Genomic DNA, 21,013 nt, shown 5'->3' with positions numbered 1-21,013 from the left:
TCTATATCCTTCTCTACGTCTACGTTAGGCCTAGGTCGCTTACCCTAGGACTATTGGTATTGTTCTTCTAGGCGAAGGGCCTCTAGGTCAATAGCGATCTCGTAGTACCTTATAATGGCTATAGCGTAGTCGTTCTATAGGATCCCCTATCCTACTACGATATACTTCAACTTTAGAGAGAGGCATTGTTATAGTCTAATAAGTCGTACCTCGTCGCTCTAATTGAGTCCTCTAGCCTTCGATAGCTTCGCTTCGAAGTAAACAATAAAGGAGGAGAATAGCTTGTTGTCTCCTTAGTAGAATATATCTAGCTCCGTTAAGGCTATAACCTATTTATAGAGGTCTATATAGACTGTCGTAAGATACTTAAGAAACGCTCCTAGGTCGTAGTTGTAGCTAGGTCCTTCCAACTTATAGAAGGTCGCGACCTTAGCCTAGACCCCCTAGCTAAGGTTCCTTTAAATGAATACCTACTAGTCGTAGAGACCCCTAATAAAGTCCTAGTCCACCACTAGGACGTACACTATTATAGCCCTCCAAGCGACAAAGAGCTCCTTTTTACCGTTGAAGGGTTGTCCTATAGGGAGGCGCTTCCACTATATCTAAGGAGCTACTAGAGCTACAGTATTAGTCGTTGGAGCCTAGGCGTTTACTACTATAGGGGCGTTCATAGTCTAAGCTATAGCAATCTAGGCTATACGAAGTTCCTCAATGGTTGTATTCTGATATACAATCGTCTTTTACAAGAGTTAGAAGTATTCGCGGACCTAATCTAGGTCTAGGACCTATAGGACGCCTAGGTTGTTTATAGTAGCGTCTAGCCTACTTGGTGTTAGCGTCGAAACGCCTAGCGTACTACTCTCGTCTATACCTAAAAGTAATAGCTACTCCATCTATATGAAGGTAGTTGAACTGTAATGTACTAGCCTTATAGCGTCTACAAATAAGTGTACAATGTTCTATTCAACTACCTTAAGGAAGGAAAAAGGAGAAGTATAGGCTATAGTCTCTATACATAGAGTTTTTTAGGGGCTCGCGAAGTAGGTTCGGACCAACGTTATTCTAGGCGCGAGGCGGGCCTACCATAGGTCCGTCCCGGGGCTACTACGGATCTGTCCTAGGGCCGCCGCGGATCCTGGGCGCAGCCCTATATACCTAGCCTAGGTACAGCCCGGTCTATAACATTATTAAACGCTATTGTAGATTGTTATAGTCGAGGTGTGCTATATACTAACTAATGCTTTATACCTATATTAAACGCTATTTCAAATTCTTATAGTCCAGGTGTATAACGCCATTGTAGCTAAGGTATATAACGCTATTCTAGATTCCTATAGTCTAGGTGTATAACGCCATTATAGCCAAGGTATACAATGCTATTCTAGATTCCTATATTCTATATATACAACGCTATTCTAGATTCTTATACTCTAGGTGTATAATGCTTTATACCTATAGCTAGTAAATATATTTCTCTCCTCTATAGTATATCCTTTATAGACCTATCAAGTAGATTCGTTATAACTTATATTTGCTAATTATATCTTCTTCCTCTATAGTTTGTCCACTATAGATATATCAAGTAGGTTAGCTATATCTCTAAGAGCTTCCGCAAAGGTCTGCTCTTCTTTTGTAGACAGGTGTAGAAAGAGCTTACAAATAAGCTCGACATAGCGATTAACGTATTTAACAGGGCTTGTTAGTTCGCTATATATAGTATAGCATCTATCTTCTCTTAGGTAACGCGAACTATAATAGGTGGGCGTAGTAAAGTCGTTATTTAATAGGCGTATAGCCTTCTCTCTAGCCTTATAACGACTATTATAGACAGGGGGCGTAAACTTATCTCTTAGAATAAGGTATATAGTAGGAGCTGCTATTGTATAGGGAGTAGGCTATAAAAGTATATATAGGTCATTAAACTGCTAGGAGCTAACGGAAGATAATACGTCTATTGTAGGGTATAAACGTTTAGAGGAGATAACTACTTCGAGCTTCGACTTACACTTTATAGGCGTAGTATAATACTTATATAGCTTAGGTGTCAGCTAAGGGGGGGGTAGAGGGAGAGGGGGGGGAGTCAGATCCTTTGTAATATAGCATTTACGAGGTGTCTCTGACTCTGTTATATATATATTAGCTACAAAGTATATTGCAGATATGTTAGGAGGACTATATTTACTGCTTCTTTTGAAATAGCTATACCTAGTGCTGCTCGAGTTGTAGTGGTAGCTAGCGTAGTAGCTATTACCTATATTGTCCTACAATATAACGTAGTTTATATATAGGCCTAGACCTTTATTGTAATACTTGTATTTGCCATTATTAGGATCGTTGCCTATAATTTATATTAGCAGAGATTTAAGGTTAGTTGTATAGTCGAAGTTGATATTATAGTACTTATCTAGGTTATAAGGATCTATATACAAGTAGATATTATAGACCGCTTATAGATATATTAGAGTTAGTGTCCTATTATTGTTATAGATCGCTATATACCTTAAACTTTAGTAGGTCCTATATATACTTTGTAGGCTAAGGAAAGTTTTATATAGCCTCGAAGATAATGTCCTTTATAAGGATGCCTATTAGGACTTTTATTTCGCTACCTTCGTTCCCCTCTCTTTACGCTTCTATAGCTATATCTTTAGCTTTGTTATCTTCCCTTTGTACGTCTATCGCTATAGCAGTCGGCGTAGGTGTAAGCGGCTTATAGGGGGTATTACTATATTAGACGTCTTTGTCTACTTCGATAGATAGTAGAGGCGAGTCTACTTCGTTGTCCAAAAGCGTAGAAAGCATCTAATAGTCGTTAAAAATCGCTATTTACGTATAGCGATTGAGCTAGTATATATACAGTTACGTTAATTGACTTAGTTAGCGATATATAATATAGTTATCGAGCAGTTCGTTTAGTTGATTTAGTTAGTATAGAACCTAGGTTTCTGTCTTCTAGGCACGGCAATTTTGCTCTAATACGTAGTCAGCTTCTATATACCTGTTAGACTCGCTCCAATCGCCTAGGAAAAGCCTAGAAAAGAGGTAACGGATCAGTAAATACTTACGAATACGCCGCTAAGCCGAGCCGCAACGGATATACGCAGTTCTGTGGGATGAATGTCATATACGCTGGAAAAGGTAGGTGCGCAGGTGTGGAAAAAGTGGGTGGTTGTGGGAAAAGTAGGTGGTTGTGGCACTGCTAAGAAAAAGGATTGAAATGGCTGTGCGCAGCCCGCGAAGCAGGCTGCCAACCCCTAGTTGTAAACCTATAGGAGATTATCCTACTACTATGTTCTTCGTCGCCGTTGTCTAAGCTAGAAGGAAAGGAACCCTCTAATATAGTCAATGACTTTATTAAGACCTTTGCTCGCTAATATAGCCTATTAGGTTAGAAAGACGTGATAACAGCTCTCTACTAAGTCAATAGGTCTCTGTATATCGAGGGTAGAAGGGTTTATAATATTCGTTAGCTTCTAAATATATAGTTTTCTAACAATGGCTTCCTATAGCACCTTGTCGCTACGTTCTATAGCGCTATGAAAGGCTTTCTAAAGGAAGAAGTAGAGCTAGCTAGCTTTGACAAGAACCTAGCTCGCTAGACCTAATATGCTATATAGGGCACTAAATATATTGTATAGTATACTAAATAGGCTATAGAACGTACGAAGCAAGTTGTATAGCGCGCTAAATACGCTATATAAAGTGCGGAGCAAGATAGTACATTTTTCCTACGATGTTATAATTATATAGCTAACGTCTATTTAATCGTATACTAGCTTCTTCAATCACTGACTCGTCGATTAATCTGCTATACAATTCCCTCCTCAACGCCTTAATCCGTTATATACCTGGGTTTAGGCCACTAGATCTAGATAATATAGCGCTAGAATACTAGGAAAACATTATATAAGAGGTGGAAGATAGCTCGACAACAGCTTTATATATAGATGATAATAATGGCGAACTATGACTAGGAATCTATCTATAAGATGTAGTGTTTAACCAACGGTTCTAGTACTTTGGAACTTATAAAACTGCTCTAAATACAATGCTATATAATCTACCGCTTTGTCCTCCTTCTAGAATAGTATTATCGCCTTTCTAAAGTGCCTATATACTGCTAGAAGGTTATTACTAACAGTAGTATAGGCACTACGAAGGAACTCCTTGAAGTCTACCTCTAAATAGTCTTATAGAAGCGCCTTCTAATAGTTGCGATAGATATAAGCTTTCGTATTATAGAACATTGCCTCAATTAGGTTTAAATCGAGCGAATATAGCAGTAAATACTATAGTAGAACGCTAGCCTCCTAGCAAAGTTATTTAATAGTATAAATCCGATACTACGATACATTATCTATAACAAGAATATTATAGTAGTTTAGGAATAGCCTTATCTTAGATAGAACATAGTCCTTAAGCTATACAATGAAGCCTTCCTAATTGCTATAACCTTGCTAGACTAACAGATTAAGAACACTATTAACTATAATAGTAGAGAGGATATAATAGCGTTTACCTCGCTTAACGACGTCGTCGACGATAAGAGTAACGCTTAGTAGCACCTAGCTAGTACAACGAATACTATCTCTTTGATCTAGGCCCGATTCGTTGTAGAATATAAACATCTTAGCAGTAAATATCGCCACCTTATAGATATAATCTACCTAGAGGACGTAGTTCTACTATATACCTCTCTATATAGCTACTTTCTTCTTCTAATCGACTATATATAGATAGTAGGATATTGTATTAATAGCTATAAATATATAGCATTCTTCAAAAAGGAAGGTCTATATCTCGTCGAGGTAAAGGTTAGACTTGCTTACAAAGTAGTCGAGGAGTTCCTAAAAGTTATAGTAAATTAGCTAACTACTAGGGAGCATCAACAATAGTGTGTTAATAAGATATAAACCTCTATAGCCTAGGGCTATAGTATATAGGCGTTCTATAGCGTTTTCGGCTTTAGAAAAGGGTTACTAGTAAGGTCGAATAGCCGTTTATATCGGTATATCTATACGAGGCTAACCTCTACCTTGTATATAATAACTTATAGCGGTTCTCTAGTATATAGTATAACTACGATCAACCGCCTCTAGCGCTCATTGATATATCGAACTATACTACCTAGGAGGCAGGCATCTAGGCAGTTCGAAGGCGGGCTCCTAGGCGGTTCGAAGGCGTGTACTCGGGCGGTTCGAAGGTGGGCTCCTAGGCAGTTCGAAGGCGTGTACTTGGGCGGTTCGAAGGCGGGCTCCCAGGCAGTTCAAAGGCGTGTACTCGGGCAGTTCGAAGGCAGGCTCCTAGGCGGTTCGAAGGCGAGCTCCTAGGCAGTTCGAAGGCGTGTACCTGGGAAGTTCGAAGGCGGGCTTCGATAGCTGAGTTTAGGGGCTCGATGGCTATGCTGACTAAGCTGCAGATATTAACAAACACGTAAAAACACTAGAAAATGGCTATTTGGGCCGTTTTTTGCAGTATCTATAGCTTCAAATTCGATAGCGATGGTTGCCCACTGTTGCCCACTGTTGGCTACTGTTGTTTAAATTGGGGTGTGTTGCAGGCACTTGGACCTACTTTCGCCTAGTGTTTGGAAGCGACAAAGGTCCCCTAATTGGATTAGCCTACCCTACCAATGCACCCTCCACCTTGAGCCGGAGCAGGACGCTCTCTCGCTTAGGCTACTACGGCGCTCTAAATATATTACTGTCTATAAACGTGACACTCATTTGCAACTAACTCTAACTAAACAAACAAACCTAGCCCACTTTTAAAATCGCTCTTTGCTATAACGTCGCCTATATCCTTGTCGGTTGCCTATAGATACTGGCCAGCCACACAAGCCACCAATTTCCCACAGTTCAGAACACTACAATAACAACATTACTAGCCTGTTTTTCCACCAAACTTTGATCAATCTTAATAGTTTGTTGTTTTCCAGATACGTTAGGAAGATAGCTAACTAACCTAACAAAGAAGATCGAATTCGCCTTGCGATCGAAGCGTTCTAAGCTAAGAAAGTCTATAGCCTTCGCTAGGCCGCCTAGCTCTTTAACATCTTATATTCTATACTTATAGACCACTTTAGTGGCTATACTTCGAACCACTGGGCTGCTACTAAGCACTTACAACGCTTTATGCCTATAGAGGAGGACTCGATCGTCAAGGCAATATACTAGTTAGATATATAGGGCTAGCCAATGTCTATCTTAGCTATCAAACATCTAGGTATACAACTGTTATATACCAAGGGCGATAACAAACCTCTAGGCAAGAACTAATATTATAACTTCCTTTCCTAGTATCTAGATCTTCGAATATACCGCTCCTACGCATTAGATTAGTCGAAGAAGGATACTCTAGACCATTAGATAGCTACCTAGTAGTTTAACCTCTTCTAGACTACTTGCTTAGTATATAGTATCGCTAACGACGACATCTACAATATAGATGAAAAAGGCTATATAAAAGGGATTAGAGACAATGCTATAGTGATCGTTCTACGCTATAAGAAAGCACTGTATTCGATTTAGCTAGGCAATTGCGACTAGGTATCGATTATTAAATACATCTTAGCTAACGGCTACGTCTTACCGCCCTTCGTTATCTTCGAAAGCATTTACATTTAACAGGCCTAGATTCCTCCTAGCCTTAACAACAACGTAGTTATCTAAGTCTCTCCTAATAGCTAAATAAACTACAATATCGCCCTCGAATAGATCTAGCACTTTGATAAGTATACTTGCCCTCGAACTATAGGTATATATTGGCTATTGATCCTCAATAGCCATTCATTATACATTTCACTACAGTTCGTTGAGTTCTACAAAGCTAATAAGATTATACCGCTCTATTTACCACTGTATTAGACCTATAAACTATAGCCCCTCGATATAAGGGTCTTCGGTCCTTTAGTATAGAGATATCGTTAATTGGTTATAGAAAAAGCTTTATTTAGTACCTCCTAGATTGACAACTTCCAATTCTTAACTATCTACCTATAGGCATATAAAATAATCTATAAGAATATCGCTAGTGTATAGAGGGGGGCTAGATTAATACCATTCAACCTTAATAAGATCTTAGTACACTATCGCCCAAAGACCCCCCCGTTTATAAGCTTTACTAACAGTTCTAAGCGGTCTATAGGCATCGAAGCTACTAAAGCTATAGCTTCGAAGATTAACAGTCTTATAGAGGAGGTTCTTAAGGTTTACGCTATACCAATTAAATAGAAGATAGTCTAGTTGAAAGAGGAATATCTAACTCTATAAGCTAACTATAACACCCTAAATAAGCTAAACTAAGCCCTAGTCAAGAAGAGGCTAGAAGGAAGGAAAAAGGCTATAAAGAAGCACTTCGGTAAAGCCCATATACTAACAGTTATAGCTATTCGAGAGTAACTACGTTAGAGGCAGGAGGTTGAGGATAAGGTAGCTAAGGCGAAGGCATTCTAGGCAGCCATCCAGGGCGTTGTAGGCTTTGCAAAGAAGGTCAATAAGGAGCTTCTAGCACTGAGCTACGAAACTACTATCTTCCAGTAGTTGGCTATAGTTGGCTATATATTACTAGCTTACAAATAGCTTTAATTTTGAGCTGTTTTAGGATGTCTTAGTTGGTGATACTAGTTCTAGTATTGTAGCTTACCCCTGAATTTTGTATAGAAATTGGCTTACTAGATTAGGGACAGTTTAGTAGCTAGGATCTGTGGGCAACCGACATAGGTGTGGGCGACGTTATACAATAAAACATTGCCTACCCTGCCTATTGCTCCCGCTTACCTACCTATAGCTTATACATACCCTGCCTATAGCTCCTACAGTCGACCCCTTGTTTGTTTATTAGCGTGGTACTTATGGTGGATCACGACAAGGCTCTAAATTACAGGTACCTACCTAGCCGTCTTGGCTTGAAATAGACTAACTAGAACAGGGAGTCAGAGGGCACTATCGCCTTTGCATACAATACAGCTTCGTTCGGTGTCTGACCAGTTAGTCAAGTACGAAAATGGCGTTCAATACACTGCTTCATCTATATCAAACGTGCTTCAGTCGAACTTAGATTCTAGAGAGTGATGAGGAAGAGGTGGGCAAAAACGCCGAGTTTGGTTGGCTATAGGCCCCTGTTAAAAAGTGGGGGCAAGAACCAAACTAACAAACAAACTAGGATTGAACTGTACAGTTACGCACCCTGCGGCACTTACAGGGTAGTTGCGTATCTTGCAGCACCTATAGGGCAGTTACGCACCCTGCGGCACCCACAGTTACGCACCACTGCGGCACCCACAGTTGCGCAGAGTAGTTGCGTACCCTACGGCACCTACAGGGCAGTTGCGCACCCTGCGACACCCACAGTTACGCACCCTACCTACGGTAGCTACAGTTGTGCACCCTGCTTATAGCTTATATACAACCTGCTTACGGCTTCTAGCGGTATTGCAAGGTGTAAGGTAGCTAAAATATCTTTAATTGTATAGAGCGAGGGGCGATTGCATAGAGTGTAGGGCGATTCTTAAAATTGGGTTGCAGTGGGGCCTATTGGTTTCTGTAGCGATCAATTGGTTGGTAGTTAGTTGCAAACGGATTTTGTTAATGGACAGTGATGCATTTGGAGCGCCGTAGGCTACCCCACATGGCGGGGAGGTGGGCTGCGGGCTGCAGGCTGCAGGCTGCTTGACCTGAGGTCCAGGAAGGGAAATCCAGGGCGGAGGGCAGCTGAGTGACCCGGCCGAATCTCCCGCTGCTCACCTGGACAATGGGATTGGACATCTTTGTTCGGTCCATCAGCAACCGTTGTAAGGACAGTCTCAGCGCACTTCTACAGGTCATGGCCAGGCAGTCCGAGCCCACCGCGCTAGGAAGAATCTCTGCATTATAGAAACCGGCTGAGGTCCGACAAATAACAATATTCAAGCAGAACCCGTACGCTTTTCCGCGCGTAAACCAAGCAACACTTAGATGAGGGGCAGCGGCCCTGTCCTCAACTCTAGCCCATCCCATAAACGCCCAGCGCCGTTGTCCCAGAAGCAGCATCCCGCCAACCGCCATTTATGAACCGTTGAGGGTACACGAACTGTACACACAGCAGAGCATACAAACCTCAAATTTCCCCCTCAATTCACCGCTACTCGACAAACCGGCGCTCAAACTCGCGGAACAGCTTCGGGGTGATCTCGTCGCTGCTCAGGCCGTGGACCTCCCACAGCACGCCCTTGCGGGCGTAGTGCTCGAGCAGCGGCTCGCTGGTCTCGCGGAAGCGTTCCCAGCGGGCGCGGTAGACCTCCTCCGAGTCGTCGGGGCGGCGCACGAGCGGCTCGCCCGTCACGTCGTCGCGGCCCGGCACGCGCGGCGGGTTGAAGGTCGTGTTGTACACGCGGCCCGACGGCTCGTGCACCCACCGGCCGCCGATGCGCTGCACGATCACCTCGAGCGGCGTGCGCAGCGACACGGCCAGGTTGATGGGCACGATCGCGTCGAGGCGCTCCGCCTGCGCGGCCGTGCGCGGGAAGCCGTCCAGCAGGAAGGACGCGGACGGGTCGTCGTTGACCTGCGGCGGTTGCTGGTGGGGGGAGCTGATGTGTTCGGAGCCGCCGCGGGCGTGCGCGGGCGAGGAGAGGAAGGCGGCCATCTCGGCGTCGGCGGCGGCCGCGTCGCCCGGGTGTGGTGGCGGGGCCTGGGTCGTGTCGACGGCGGACGACGACGCGAGCGTCATGACGTTGCCCGAGGGGTGTCCCGAGTAGATCCACCCGCGCCGGGTGAGCTCGTTGCTGATAAGGCGGAGCATCAGGTCGTCGGGGACGAGACCGCCGGCTTTCATCGTGCTCTCGACCTTGATACCTGCAAATTTGGCGCGGTGCGTTAGCTTCGTTGTTGACGGACGGGTGCAGGTGCAGGAAGGCGCACGCACCGAGGGGGGTCCGCTGCTTGACATGGTGCCGCAGAAGGTCTCCGGAGCTGATGGACGAGAGCTGCGGAAACCTCTGGAGAAGGCGCTCCGACTGTGTGCCTTTCCCTACGCCCGGCGCCCCGATGAGGATCACCCGCGCGGCTTTTCGGAGGCGCATCCTCTGGAGGTCGAGATCAGGCCCGGCCAAGCAGTTGCAACTATATGAATGGATCCGGAACGGACGGGCGCCGCGAGGGGGATGGCGCGGGGCCGGGGGCCGGCCTTTGTACTTGTCCGGAGTTGCACCGCAGCGCAGCTCAACTGACTGGGAGCTGTCATGACCCCTCGCCAAGATTAGTGCAGCGAGGTCCCCGGCTAAAGCCCCGAGGCCCGTAACTAAGTTACCGAGTAAGAAGCAAAAACAACCGAGGATCGGGAAAGCAGCTACCAGAATTCCATACTTGGCGATGCCAAAACGTCTACACTAATGAAGGCATTAACTGAGAAGAATTGCCTGTTCCAATGCAACACAACCAGTCCTACACTGACAGCAACGTATGTATTCCGTAATCCGGAAGGCACGTTGAGGGGCGATTGGCTTGGCAGAGCACTGTACTGTTACGGAGTAATGTATTCCATACGCGGTAAGATTGCTTGCAAGCCCTCACAGCGGACAAGATTGGCGGGGCCACCCTCCTCACCAAAATTCCCGGTCGCCGTTTTGTTGAGACGGTTCTCCAGGCACACCGACATCGCCCACGAAAACAAGGTCTGGGATCCCCGGAGTGCCGATTGACTGTTCTTTTACCATCCTGAAACGGCAGAAGGGGCAGGCAGCGTCTTGGATATTTTCTGATGAAACTGCGGTGGAGTGAGCTTGCCTTCTCGCATACCGGTCGTGCGATGCGGATATTGGTAAGGTGCCTGATTACCACAGAAGCCTGCCAAATCCTACAATAGTGTACTCAGTGGTGTGGACAGTGAAGAGGTATCAATTCCTTGAGGTGTTCTCTGAGAAGACGGATTATGGCGCAGCATCCTTTCGCGGGCGATTTGGTTCATTTGAGCTCTCGGACTTCGGGGTTGGGTTCCGTGCTGTAACTTACCCTGCCGGTAATGCGGGACCTACGGAATACACTAGTTAAATACGGATTACTGTGTAACTAATGTAACTAACGTTTGCCATACCGACCCGGTCCGGCAGAACCCGATCTGCACGTGTCTGCATGTGTGGAGATTCCCCCTGCTCGAGGGGGCTTCACGTGACTTTCCGCTGTCGCCTGGTGGCCCGTCAGGGCTGCCGCGGGGCGACAGATGGAGCCTGGACTGCAGCGAAACGCGGCGAAACGCTGGATTTTGATGTCACTAGGTTGCGCCCCATTCGGCGACAGGCGGGCTGCGTTAACCCCGATTCCGACTTTGCTCTCTCATCAACCTTCTCTTCTGCTGTGCCGTTGAAGCAACACCTCTCGTTTTTGTAACTTCCTTTGGAATTGCCACGCCAGGTGCTCCCCATTTCCGAGATTCCCGCCGTCATTGAATAGGTACCTCCCTATCCGCTGCATCTCGCTCCCAAGCAAGCCGAGTCCAGGCTATTGGCGCTTGGACGTTAGGCACATCAACGCCTCGCCGTCATCAACGCACACGAAAGTCACCTCAACAACCATCCAGCGCCGCGCTCAGCATCAGAGCGGCAGCCATCCACTCCTGCCATCCATATTGCTCCAAAGCGCTCCCTCCGTCTTTACCAAATCATTGCCATGAGCGCCTCGACAAGAGTCGCGCGCCGGGCGCTGGTCGTCAACCCGTTCCAGGGCACTGGTGGGTCCCCCCATGTTCTGAAGTCTTGTTCATGCACGCCAATGGCTGACGTGTGTCGCGCAGGCCGTGCTCTGCCCAGATCTGCCCTCCTTGCTACCTCCATCCATCTCGCGCGCAATGCGCAGCGATTGGGCCCGGCCTCTGCCCTCCTCATCCCCATCCGGACCCTCACCACACCAGGCACGACCACCCACGGCCCTCCCGGGGGTCCGCCGCCGGGATTCAATCCGGAGGAGGCTAAGAAGCCCCTTCCCAAAGAGCCCGCCAGCGTCGCGAAGCCCGCAACGAAGTCTGCTGAGCCGCCCAAAGCCAAGGAGACCGAGGTGAAGGAGGCTGCTAAGGAGGCGACGGAAGTCTCGGCCGATGCGGGAGCGTCGCTCACGGAGCTCGCCGCCCAGAAGGAGTCGGGCGTGGAGAAAGCGGAGGACAAAAAGGAGGAGAAGAAGCTGACGCTGGGGCAAAAGATCAAGAAGGAGCTGCAGCACTACTGGGATGGCACCAAGCTGCTGGCGGCTGAAGTCAGAATCAGCTCGCGCCTGGCGCTCAAGATGGCTGCCGGCTACGAGCTCACGCGGAGAGAGAACCGGCAACTCCAGCGCACCGTCCAGGATCTTGCCCGGCTCGTCCCTTTCTCCGTCTTCGTCATCGTGCCGTTCGCCGAGCTCCTGCTCCCCGTCGCGCTCAAACTGTTCCCCAACATGCTACCCAGCACGTACGAAGGCCAGAAGTCCAAGGAGCAGAAGGCCTCGACGCTGCGAGCCACGCGCAAGGAAGTTAGCGACTTCCTTCGCCAGACCCTCAAGGAGACGGGCCTCCCTTTGACGCAGGCAACAACCCAGAAGGAAGAGTTCACCAACTTCTTCCGGAAGCTCCGGTCCACCGGGGAGAAGCCGACGGCGGAGGACGTCATCAAGGTTTGCAAGATCTTCAGAGACGACCTGACGCTGGACAACCTCTCGCGGCCGCAGCTCGTGTCCATGTGCCGGTACCTCAACTTGAACACGTTCGGCACCGACATGATGCTCCGCTACCAGATCCGCCACCGCATGCGGCAGATCAAGCGCGACGACCGCGCCATCAGCTACGAGGGCGTCGACAGCCTCTCCGTCTCGGAGCTCCAGACGGCCTGCGCCAGCCGCGGCATCAAGAGCTACGGCGTCTCGCCGGCCAGACTACGCGAGGACCTCCAGACGTGGCTCGACCTGCGGCTCCGCGACGGCGTGCCGTCGACGCTGCTGGTGCTGAGCAACGCGTACATGTACGGCCAGACGCAGGTCGAGGAGGGCGTCTCGAGCCAGATCGAGGCGCTGACGGGCGTGCTGTCGTCGATCCCGGAGGAGCTCTTCCACGAGATGGAGCTCGAGGTGCACAACGCCGAGGGCGCGGCCACCAACAAGCAGCGGCTCGAGGTGCTCAAGGAGCAGCAGGAGCTGATCGACGAGGAGCTCGAGCAGGACCAGGAGAACCAGGCGACCGGCTTCGCCACGCCGCGGGACACTGAAAACATCGACGAGAAGGAGGAGCGACAGGCACAGGCTGAGTCGGACGGCACCATCGAGAAGGCGCAGGTCGGCGAGGCGGTGGACGCCGAGAAGGACATGCTCGACGCCGCGAGGTCAGAGGAGCAGCAGCAGCAGCAGCAGCGCGAGGCCGAGCCGGCGCAATCCAAGTCGAGCGACAAGTGAGGCCCGGGGAGATCGAATTCGTGTTGCTCGTGTAACACATACGTGGGCTTTCATTTGCCCGAGAGGCCACTTGCGGTCTTTGGATTCTCTTTTCGTGTCATGATCGGCAACTGGGGATTCTTGTAGTTTTATACTAGACGGGCGAGAACCCATTTGGAGTTGGGCTGGGCCGGCTTTCGATCGACTTTTATTTCTTTTGTTCACGGGCGGGCCGGAAGGAAAGCGAGCCCCGATACACAGACTAGCTAGACCTCACCTCATCATAGATGCAATGGACAGCTCCGACTCTATTTCAAGGCTCATAATGTGAGCGTCGGCTTACAGTGGCTCTCTTTGGTTGCGTCCACCTCTCCCTAGGCCAGGCACCGCTGAACCGACACGTCAGTTCGTTAGTGTTATAGGTTGCGTTTTGGGCCAATCCTTAACTGCAGGTTAGGTAGGGGCGATCTCCCTTGTGTAAAGAGTCATGTCAAACACTTACTTAACAGCGGGCTTATGTAACAATCGCTGGGCTTATCACCCGCCTGCTGGAGCTACCCCCCACCATCATACGTCAATCGCCGAGTGACCCGAGCTGGAAAGGAACCTGGAGCACCTGCCGCTTCCTCGTCCAGTAATTCAAGAGCTCGCACCCTACAGGCAGCGACGACCACAGCCTGACGATTGCGCTCCAGAGTTCCCACTGATACACTCTCATTTCCAACCAACTGAACTGTGCACAAGCATTATTCCGCCGCCGTCTCGCCCGGACGATTCGCAGGACTAGCACAGCAGGCAACAGCACCGAACAACCATAATCATCCCACGCTACCGCGAGCGCCCCAGTCGCGCTCTCGGGCCTCGCAAACCGACGAGATGGCCGTCCTCGACCAGGACAACTTCTCCAATATCTCGTGGCACAGCGAGCAGAACCCGGATGCCGCGGGCCCGAGCACGTCCCACACGGCCCCATCACAAGACCAGAACCACAAGCCCGAGTACGCCAAGAGCAGGCCGCATGGACGCAGGACAGGCGACGAGCCCGGCCGTGCCGGCGGCGAGATCCTCGAGTGCATAGTCTCGGAGCCGCACAAGGAGAACGACGGCACCAAGGACGCATATGTGTCCTACCTGATAACCACCAATGTCCGTCTTCGCGTCTGCGCCGAGGGAGGTTGTTAGGCGGCCAGCTAACCCCGCTGTAACAGACAACGTTCTCGACCTTCCAGCGTCCGACCACCGCCGTCCGCCGCCGCTTCACCGACTTTGTGTTTCTCTACAAGGTGCTCACCCGCGACTACCAGGGCTGCGCGGTCCCGCCGCTGCCGGACAAGCAGCGCATGGAGTACGTCCGCGGCGACCGGTTCGGGCCCGATTTCACCTCGCGCCGCGCCTACTCCCTGCAGCGCTTCCTCTCCCGGCTAGCCCTGCACCCCATCCTGCGCCGCGCAAGCATCCTACACACCTTCCTCGAGAGCCCCGACTGGAACGCAACCATGCGCAGCCGAGCAGGCCGCGTAGGTCCAGCCGGCGCCGGCGGAGACGGCCTCGGCCAGGGCAGCCCGTCCGCCGTCGGCAGTGGCGGCGGCGGCGTCTTCGACTCGTTTGCCGACAGCTTCATGAACGCCTTCACCAAGGTGCACAAGCCCGACCCGCGCTTCATCCAAGTCAAGGAGAAGTCCGACAAGCTGGACGAAGACCTCAACAACGTCGAGAAGGTGGTCGCCCGCGTGGCCCGCCGCGAGGCCGACCTCGAGACGGACCTCAGGGACCTCGCCGAGCAGTTCCAAAAGCTCATCACGCTGGAGCCGGGCGTCGAGTCCGCCGTGCACGCCTTCGCCGCCTCAGTCGAGGACACCGCGGCAGGGCTCAAAAAGCTCAAAGACCACACAGACCAGGACTACCTCGGCTCGCTGCGCGACATGACCGCCTACTCGGCCGCGCTCAAGACCCTCCTCAAGGCGCGCGAGCAGAAGCAGCTCGACTACGAGCAGCTGACCGAGTACCTCAACAAGTCGACCGCCGAGCGCGACTCGCTCACCGGCGGGCCGGGCGCCGGACACGGGCATCCCCACGGGTTCTCGGCGGGGCCGTTCGGCAGCGGCGCGCTCGGCGGCGCCAGCGGCTTCCTGCGGTCGAAGCTGGAGGACGTGCGCGGGGTCGACCACGAGCAGGCGCGGCGCGACCGGCTGCGCAAGCTGGAGCTACGCATCGACGAGCTGACGCACGCCGTCGAGGCCGCGCGCGCCGACGCCGACTCGTTCGCCGACCAGGTCGTCCGCGAGGTCGACACGTTCGAGTGGATCAAGCGCCTCGAGTTCAAGCGCCAGCTCGGCGGCCTCGTCGACGCCCACCTCGGCTTCTACTCCGGCGTCGTCGACACTTGGGAGCGGTACGTCCGCGAGATGGAGGCCCAGGGCGTCGTCCTCCCTGCTTAGAGCGCGGATGCGGCTGCTGGCCGGCACGGTGGAGGGGATAAGCTCGAGGAGGAGGCGCAGGAGCAGGAAGAAGGATTTGTGCGCTACCGCTGGGGTGCCGATGGCGCCCTGGAGGAAGTTGACGACCAGCAACACGAGCAGGACGACGGCGTCGTAGACTCTCCTCGGCAACCCCATCCGATCGCGGCGGCGGCGGAGACTGCGAGCACGGATACAAGCCGACGTCTCCTCGACTCTTATTACTCCGCCGGAGGAGACGGCTGGCAGGCCCAGTGGCGCGGGGCCTGACGTTTTGTTTTGACTGAAAAAGTCCGCTCTCGGCCAGACAATGAGCGGGCAGCGGATCACGTGGGCGAAGAAAAGGGGAAGGGGGGAGGGGGGGAGCATAAGGCAGCGGCGGATGCCCCAAGCGGAAGCGGAACACACACTCGTCTCTTTGCCTTGTATTGCTACTGCTGCTGGGATGGCTGTGGGGTTGTGGGGGCGCTGGTCGGTTGGTCAACATTGCTTGGTAGGTCTTTTTTTTTGAGCATGTCGATTCTTCTGGCTTAGACGGGGGGTTTACGTTACAAGGTTGACTTGGTAGGGGCAAATGGATGTCGTTCAAATCACCAGCACCGGAGCACAGCATCACGCTTTCGCAAGTGTGCATGCAGTAATGGACTTGCCTGTTTTCAGGACTGAGCAGGTGAATCACTTCCATACGCTGTAGTTGACCATCACGTACGCTTAATGCAACAGTTGACCCAAAGACAAAGTAAATTCCAGTCCTACCGCGCCATTCAGACAGCTATACATGGATCTATACAAACGGAAAGACACTAGGTAACTGACTACCTACCTTACGTAGGTACTAAGCCGCACAATCCAGATCCCTTTCGCGATTCAACCAGCCCTAGACAACAGGCAGACAGGCCGGCAGCGGCAGACAGACCGGCCGGCAGACAGACAAACAGAACTTAAGACAACAACACCCAGCCTAACGGTGCGCACCACCCTGCAACGGCCGCGCCTCATGCCGCTGCTCATCATCCCCGGACTCATCCTCGTCCTCGTCGTCGTCGTCGTCCCCAATAACATGATGGCCCTCCTCCTCCTCTGACTCAAGGCTATCCCTACCGGGCGGCACCTTCTCGTTCACCGGAGCAGGCGAGCCGGCGGCGCCCTCCGCCCCGGCGGCACGATCGACGCGATCGCGGTAGTGCTCCGCGCCGCCAAAATCATCATCGTCGTCATCGTCCTCGTCGCTCTCGCCGGCAAAGGCATCATACAGCTCGCCGCCGCGGGTGGTGGTAGTCCGCCTGCTGCGGCCCCTCCGGCCCGCGGCAGCAGCAGCAGCACCACCACCGGCGGCGGCGCCGCCCTTCTCCCCGCCGGCGGCGGCCTCCTCGTCGTCGTTGTCGTCGAGCAGCTCGAACTCGTAGTCGTTGCGCGGGTTGTTGCGCAGGCGGCGGCGGCGGGCCAGGTACAGGTACAGGCCGAGGCCGGCGCAGAAGAGCACGATGAGCACGAGCGAGCCGTAGATCCAGGCCTGGGTGGCGGCCGAGACGCCGAAGGTGGGCAGGAACGACGGCAGCCAGGTGCTGTTGTTGCTGTTGCTGCTGCCGGGCGCGGAGGATTCGGAGGGGAGATTCTCCTCCTCTTCGGTGGGCGGCGGGACGGTGGCGGTGGAGGAGGTGGGGGTGGGTTTGGCGTTGACAGGGCGGTCCGGGTGGTCGGTTGGCTTGACTGGCGTTTCCGAGTCGGTTGCGGGGGCCGGGTTCGGGCCGATGGTGGTGAAGGTCGCGGGGATGGTGGTGGTGGCGATGAGCGCGTGGTCGTCGTCGTCGTGCTCAGTGGGCATCGGGAGGAGTTTGGCCTTGGATGCGTCGCGTGACTCGCCCCAGAGCTTGAGGTGCCAGTCGATGAACTTGCCGCTGAAGGCGTTGACGTTGGTGTCTTTGACGATGATTGTCCAGGTGCCGATGCCGGTTTCGCCCCTGTGGTTGTCAGTGCCGTGGGAATGACTTCATCTTGGAAGAGAAACCAGAACTTACCAGTGAGCCACGCTCATGAAGGTCCAGTCATTATAACCGTCGGGGGAATCATCGTACTTGCGGGTGACGGAGAGATGGCTGACAACCCCGCTAGGGCTAATCAAATCCACGCTCAGATCACCCCGCCGGCCGTGCTCAACGTTCATAGTGACCGTGATATGCTCCAGCCGCTCCAGGTTGGCCTCCTTGAGCATCTCCTCGGTCACTTCGAAGGGCACGGCAACGCCCTTGTCGCCCTGGGGAATGTCCTGGTTGACATGGATCCAGGGAGAGTAGAACCAGGCCTGCGGCTTCACGTTCTTCCACGTCTTGGCGGCCTCGACGATGGCGTAGCTGTCCAGCTTGCCGTAGCCGAAGGTATGGCTGAACTTCTTGCCGATCGCAGTGTCCTGCCAGTCGCCCGACTCGAGGTTGATGGGGATCGCAGTGTCCATGGCGAGGTACTGCATGTCTCGCCACGACAGATCTGGGCGGACCTGCAGGACTAGGGCGAAGATGCCGGCTGCCAGCGGCGCCGCCGCCGAGGTGCCGCCGTGGCCGTTGTAGCAGGCATTCTGACCAACGTCGGTCGTGTGGATGGCGTCGCCGCTGCCGCTCGAGTAGGTCACGACCAAGCCGGCGGAGCACTTCTCGGAGTAGTACGGATGCTGACCCGTCCTGTCGATGGCGCCAACCGTGATGCTGTAAATGCTGTTGGTGTAGCCGTCAAAGTTGCAATTGTCCTCGGCCTGGGCGCCGTTGCCGCTGGCGAAGACGTAGATAGAGCCAAGGCCCTGCCGACCGTTCTGCACGCCATTCAGCATGGCGGCGCGGATGAGGATGCCTGGGGCGTCCATGCTCCGACCGTCGTCGGGCGGGCCCCAGGAACACGAGTAGATCTGGTTGTGCTGGAAGTCGTAGTTCATAGCCACGGCCTCATCGGCATCCGAGATCAGCTTGGACAAGATGCGCAGGCCGGCGATCTTGGAGTCGTATGCCACGCCCACGCCGCAGACATTGTTCTTCGCAGCCGAGACCTCGCCGGCGCAGCGGGTGCCGTGCTTGTCATCGGACAAGCGAGGCCTCGGCTCGGCGGTCTTGTCGTTAAAGTCGTAGGACCCGGCGGCGTAGTAGTTCGGTTTAAGGTCATCGCTGTACATGTCCAGACCGTCGTCCACAATGGCGACGGTGGCGTTCTTGCCGGTAATCCCTTGTAGCCACACGCCCGTGACATTCACGTCGTGGCCGAGCTGGATCGTGTTGAACAAGTGCCACTGCTCGTGGAAGATGGGGTCGGTGATCTGCAGCGCGCGGGCAACCTCTGCCTGCGCCTGGACGGCGGATTGCACCGGACGGCCCTGGGCCCTGGCGGCGTCGGACAGCGGGACGGGGCCACGGCGTTGGGGGATGACGCGCTTTGCCCATGGCCGCCGCAAGACCTGTTTTTCGGAGAAGAGCACGCCGTCCAGGACGTGCCTTTCGCCGAGCGATCGCCTCCTCCGTCTCTCGGCCAACGCCCGCTTGACAACGTCGTGTTCTGACTTTTTGGCAACGAAGACGTGGTGGCCTTTCAGCTCCCCCAACGGTCCTTCGTGGGAGAGCCCCAGGCTCCGGGCGACCTCGTGGGGTGACGTGTTCGCATCGAGACGGAGCACGTAGTAGTCGTTCACATCCCAACGCCGAGGGAGCACGCCAGAGGCTGCTGCGGAGGCTGCAAGACCCAGGAGCGCCGCGGCTGTCGGTATCTTCATGCTGTCGACGCAGCGTCGAGGGCGCGGACCCTCCTGGATGGACCCGGCGCGGGTGTTATCGTTGTCGGGGACCGGGACGGCGGATAGCGGCGGCGGGCATATGAGAGCCGGGCGAGGACAATCGCTCCGAGACGGTGTTGTTGGTTCTGTGCTGTGCGATTCCACTCGACGGTCGGCCGGAGCAGAAATGGTTGAGTATGGGGGTGCGACGAGACAGGAGTCGACGACGGTGTCGCAGGTTGCAGCTCGACCGTTGGCAACTCGGTTTATCAGCCGCTGTGGCAATGCAATTGCACACCTTCCAGATACGGGGAAAATGGGTAAAAGAAAAAAAAATTCTGGAGAGACAAGAGCCGTAGACTTGCTGCAAAGTCTAACAAACAGACAATGCCTCGAGTCTTTCCAGTGTTGATGCCGTCTTGCTCTTCAACTTTCTTTGAAGTGAGAGGTGGCCTCGTGGGTTGCGCCAAGCAGCCGGGTCTCGCCGCACTGAGACGGTCGCGGAGGCGCAACTGTGTCAGCGGAATGCGGCGTTGCAATCTGGCAGGCAGCTCATCCATGGATGGAGTTAGGTAATTGTTAGCGCGGGGATAGCCGTTGCTTAGCGGCCCTGAGGTGTGTGGGTCAGCGCCACGTTGGTGCAAGCCAATGAAGCACGGTCTTGAGCACGGCTTGGGATTTGGTCTGGGCTGGCCAACAGCTGCCCCGTCTCATCCATCTCAGAGTTGACGTCGCCAAAAATGGACCAGGTCAAGAGAAATGGTCAGTCACAGGTCGATCGCAACCAACTTTCGTCACGCATTGTCAGGGGATATTAGTTTTGATGGACTGTGGAATGCAGCCCGCACGGCCTGCTGCGGTATTTCTCCTCGTCGGGGGACGATTTGGCTCGTAGGAGCCTGATGAGCCGGATAGGCGGACGGGTGTCTTGAGCGACAGTCCCGCTTTGTTCTGACGTTGACAGGGCTCAATCCCAGTCCCGGAGCACAGATCGATCAGGCCTGGATTGTGCAGAGCGACAATTCCCTTACGGTCTTTGCTCAAAATACAGCGCCGCCAACGTTCTCAACGATGTTGCGCATCTACGACTGTACTGTGGTATGTACGGAATATATTGCGGTGACCAGTCGTCCAGCGCACCTCAGTATTGAGATTCGGTTTGGGCCGTCTGTTTGCACACCCATCCAATCTCGGGAGCTATGCGCATCTCCGTGAGTTGCTGGAAGTACCTAATCTGGAACGCAAACAGGTTGCCTCGCGAGAAAACTCGCCGCAATGACGCCCGATGCGCAAGACAGCCTCGTGAAAGGGAGAAAACAGGAAGGAGATGCTCCGTACTCCGCAGAAGAAAAGAAAAGAAAAGAAAAAGGAGATGAGAGACGCTAAATGCTGAATCGGCCGCCAGCCACCAGCATTTTCGTTGTGTCCGGCGTACGGATTAA

At 52.8% G+C, this 21,013-nt stretch overlaps 4 protein-coding genes across 4 annotated transcripts; 2 read left to right on the top strand and 2 right to left on the bottom strand.

The window, feature by feature from the left end:
* Window positions 1-8,906: 8,906 nt before the first annotated feature.
* Window positions 8,907-10,060, bottom strand: THITE_2069499 (uncharacterized protein; the record flags this gene model as incomplete). The annotated part of the gene is made up of 3 exons (XM_003656265.1): window positions 8,907-9,529; window positions 9,692-9,833; window positions 9,904-10,060. 3 exons carry the CDS (start codon window positions 10,058-10,060, stop codon window positions 9,121-9,123), a joined length of 708 nt encoding a protein of 235 aa, XP_003656313.1. The 3' UTR covers window positions 8,907-9,120.
* A 1,143-nt stretch (window positions 10,061-11,203) lies between these two features.
* On the top strand, window positions 11,204-13,755 carry THITE_2120749 (uncharacterized protein). The gene is made up of 2 exons (XM_003656264.1): window positions 11,204-11,703; window positions 11,767-13,755. The coding sequence occupies exons 1-2, from the start codon at window positions 11,643-11,645 to the stop codon at window positions 13,386-13,388; spliced, it is 1,683 nt and encodes a 560-aa protein (XP_003656312.1). The 5' UTR covers window positions 11,204-11,642; the 3' UTR covers window positions 13,389-13,755.
* A 21-nt stretch (window positions 13,756-13,776) lies between these two features.
* THITE_2120748 (uncharacterized protein) lies at window positions 13,777-15,989 on the top strand. The gene has a single exon (XM_003656263.1). The coding sequence runs from the start codon at window positions 14,708-14,710 to the stop codon at window positions 15,803-15,805; it is 1,098 nt and encodes a 365-aa protein (XP_003656311.1). The 5' UTR covers window positions 13,777-14,707; the 3' UTR covers window positions 15,806-15,989.
* A 570-nt stretch (window positions 15,990-16,559) lies between these two features.
* Window positions 16,560-19,705, bottom strand: THITE_2120746 (uncharacterized protein). The gene is made up of 2 exons (XM_003656262.1): window positions 17,842-19,705; window positions 16,560-17,784 (listed from the first exon to the last, which is right to left on the bottom strand). The coding sequence occupies exons 1-2, from the start codon at window positions 19,569-19,571 to the stop codon at window positions 16,785-16,787; spliced, it is 2,730 nt and encodes a 909-aa protein (XP_003656310.1). The 5' UTR covers window positions 19,572-19,705; the 3' UTR covers window positions 16,560-16,784.
* Window positions 19,706-21,013: the final 1,308 nt, after the last annotated feature.

The sequence above is a fragment of the Thermothielavioides terrestris genome, chromosome 5 (assembly GCF_000226115.1).
Source record: "Thermothielavioides terrestris NRRL 8126 chromosome 5, complete sequence".
NCBI lineage: Eukaryota > Fungi > Ascomycota > Sordariomycetes > Sordariales > Chaetomiaceae > Thermothielavioides > Thermothielavioides terrestris.
This window is presented reverse-complemented; position numbering and strand designations above follow the sequence as displayed.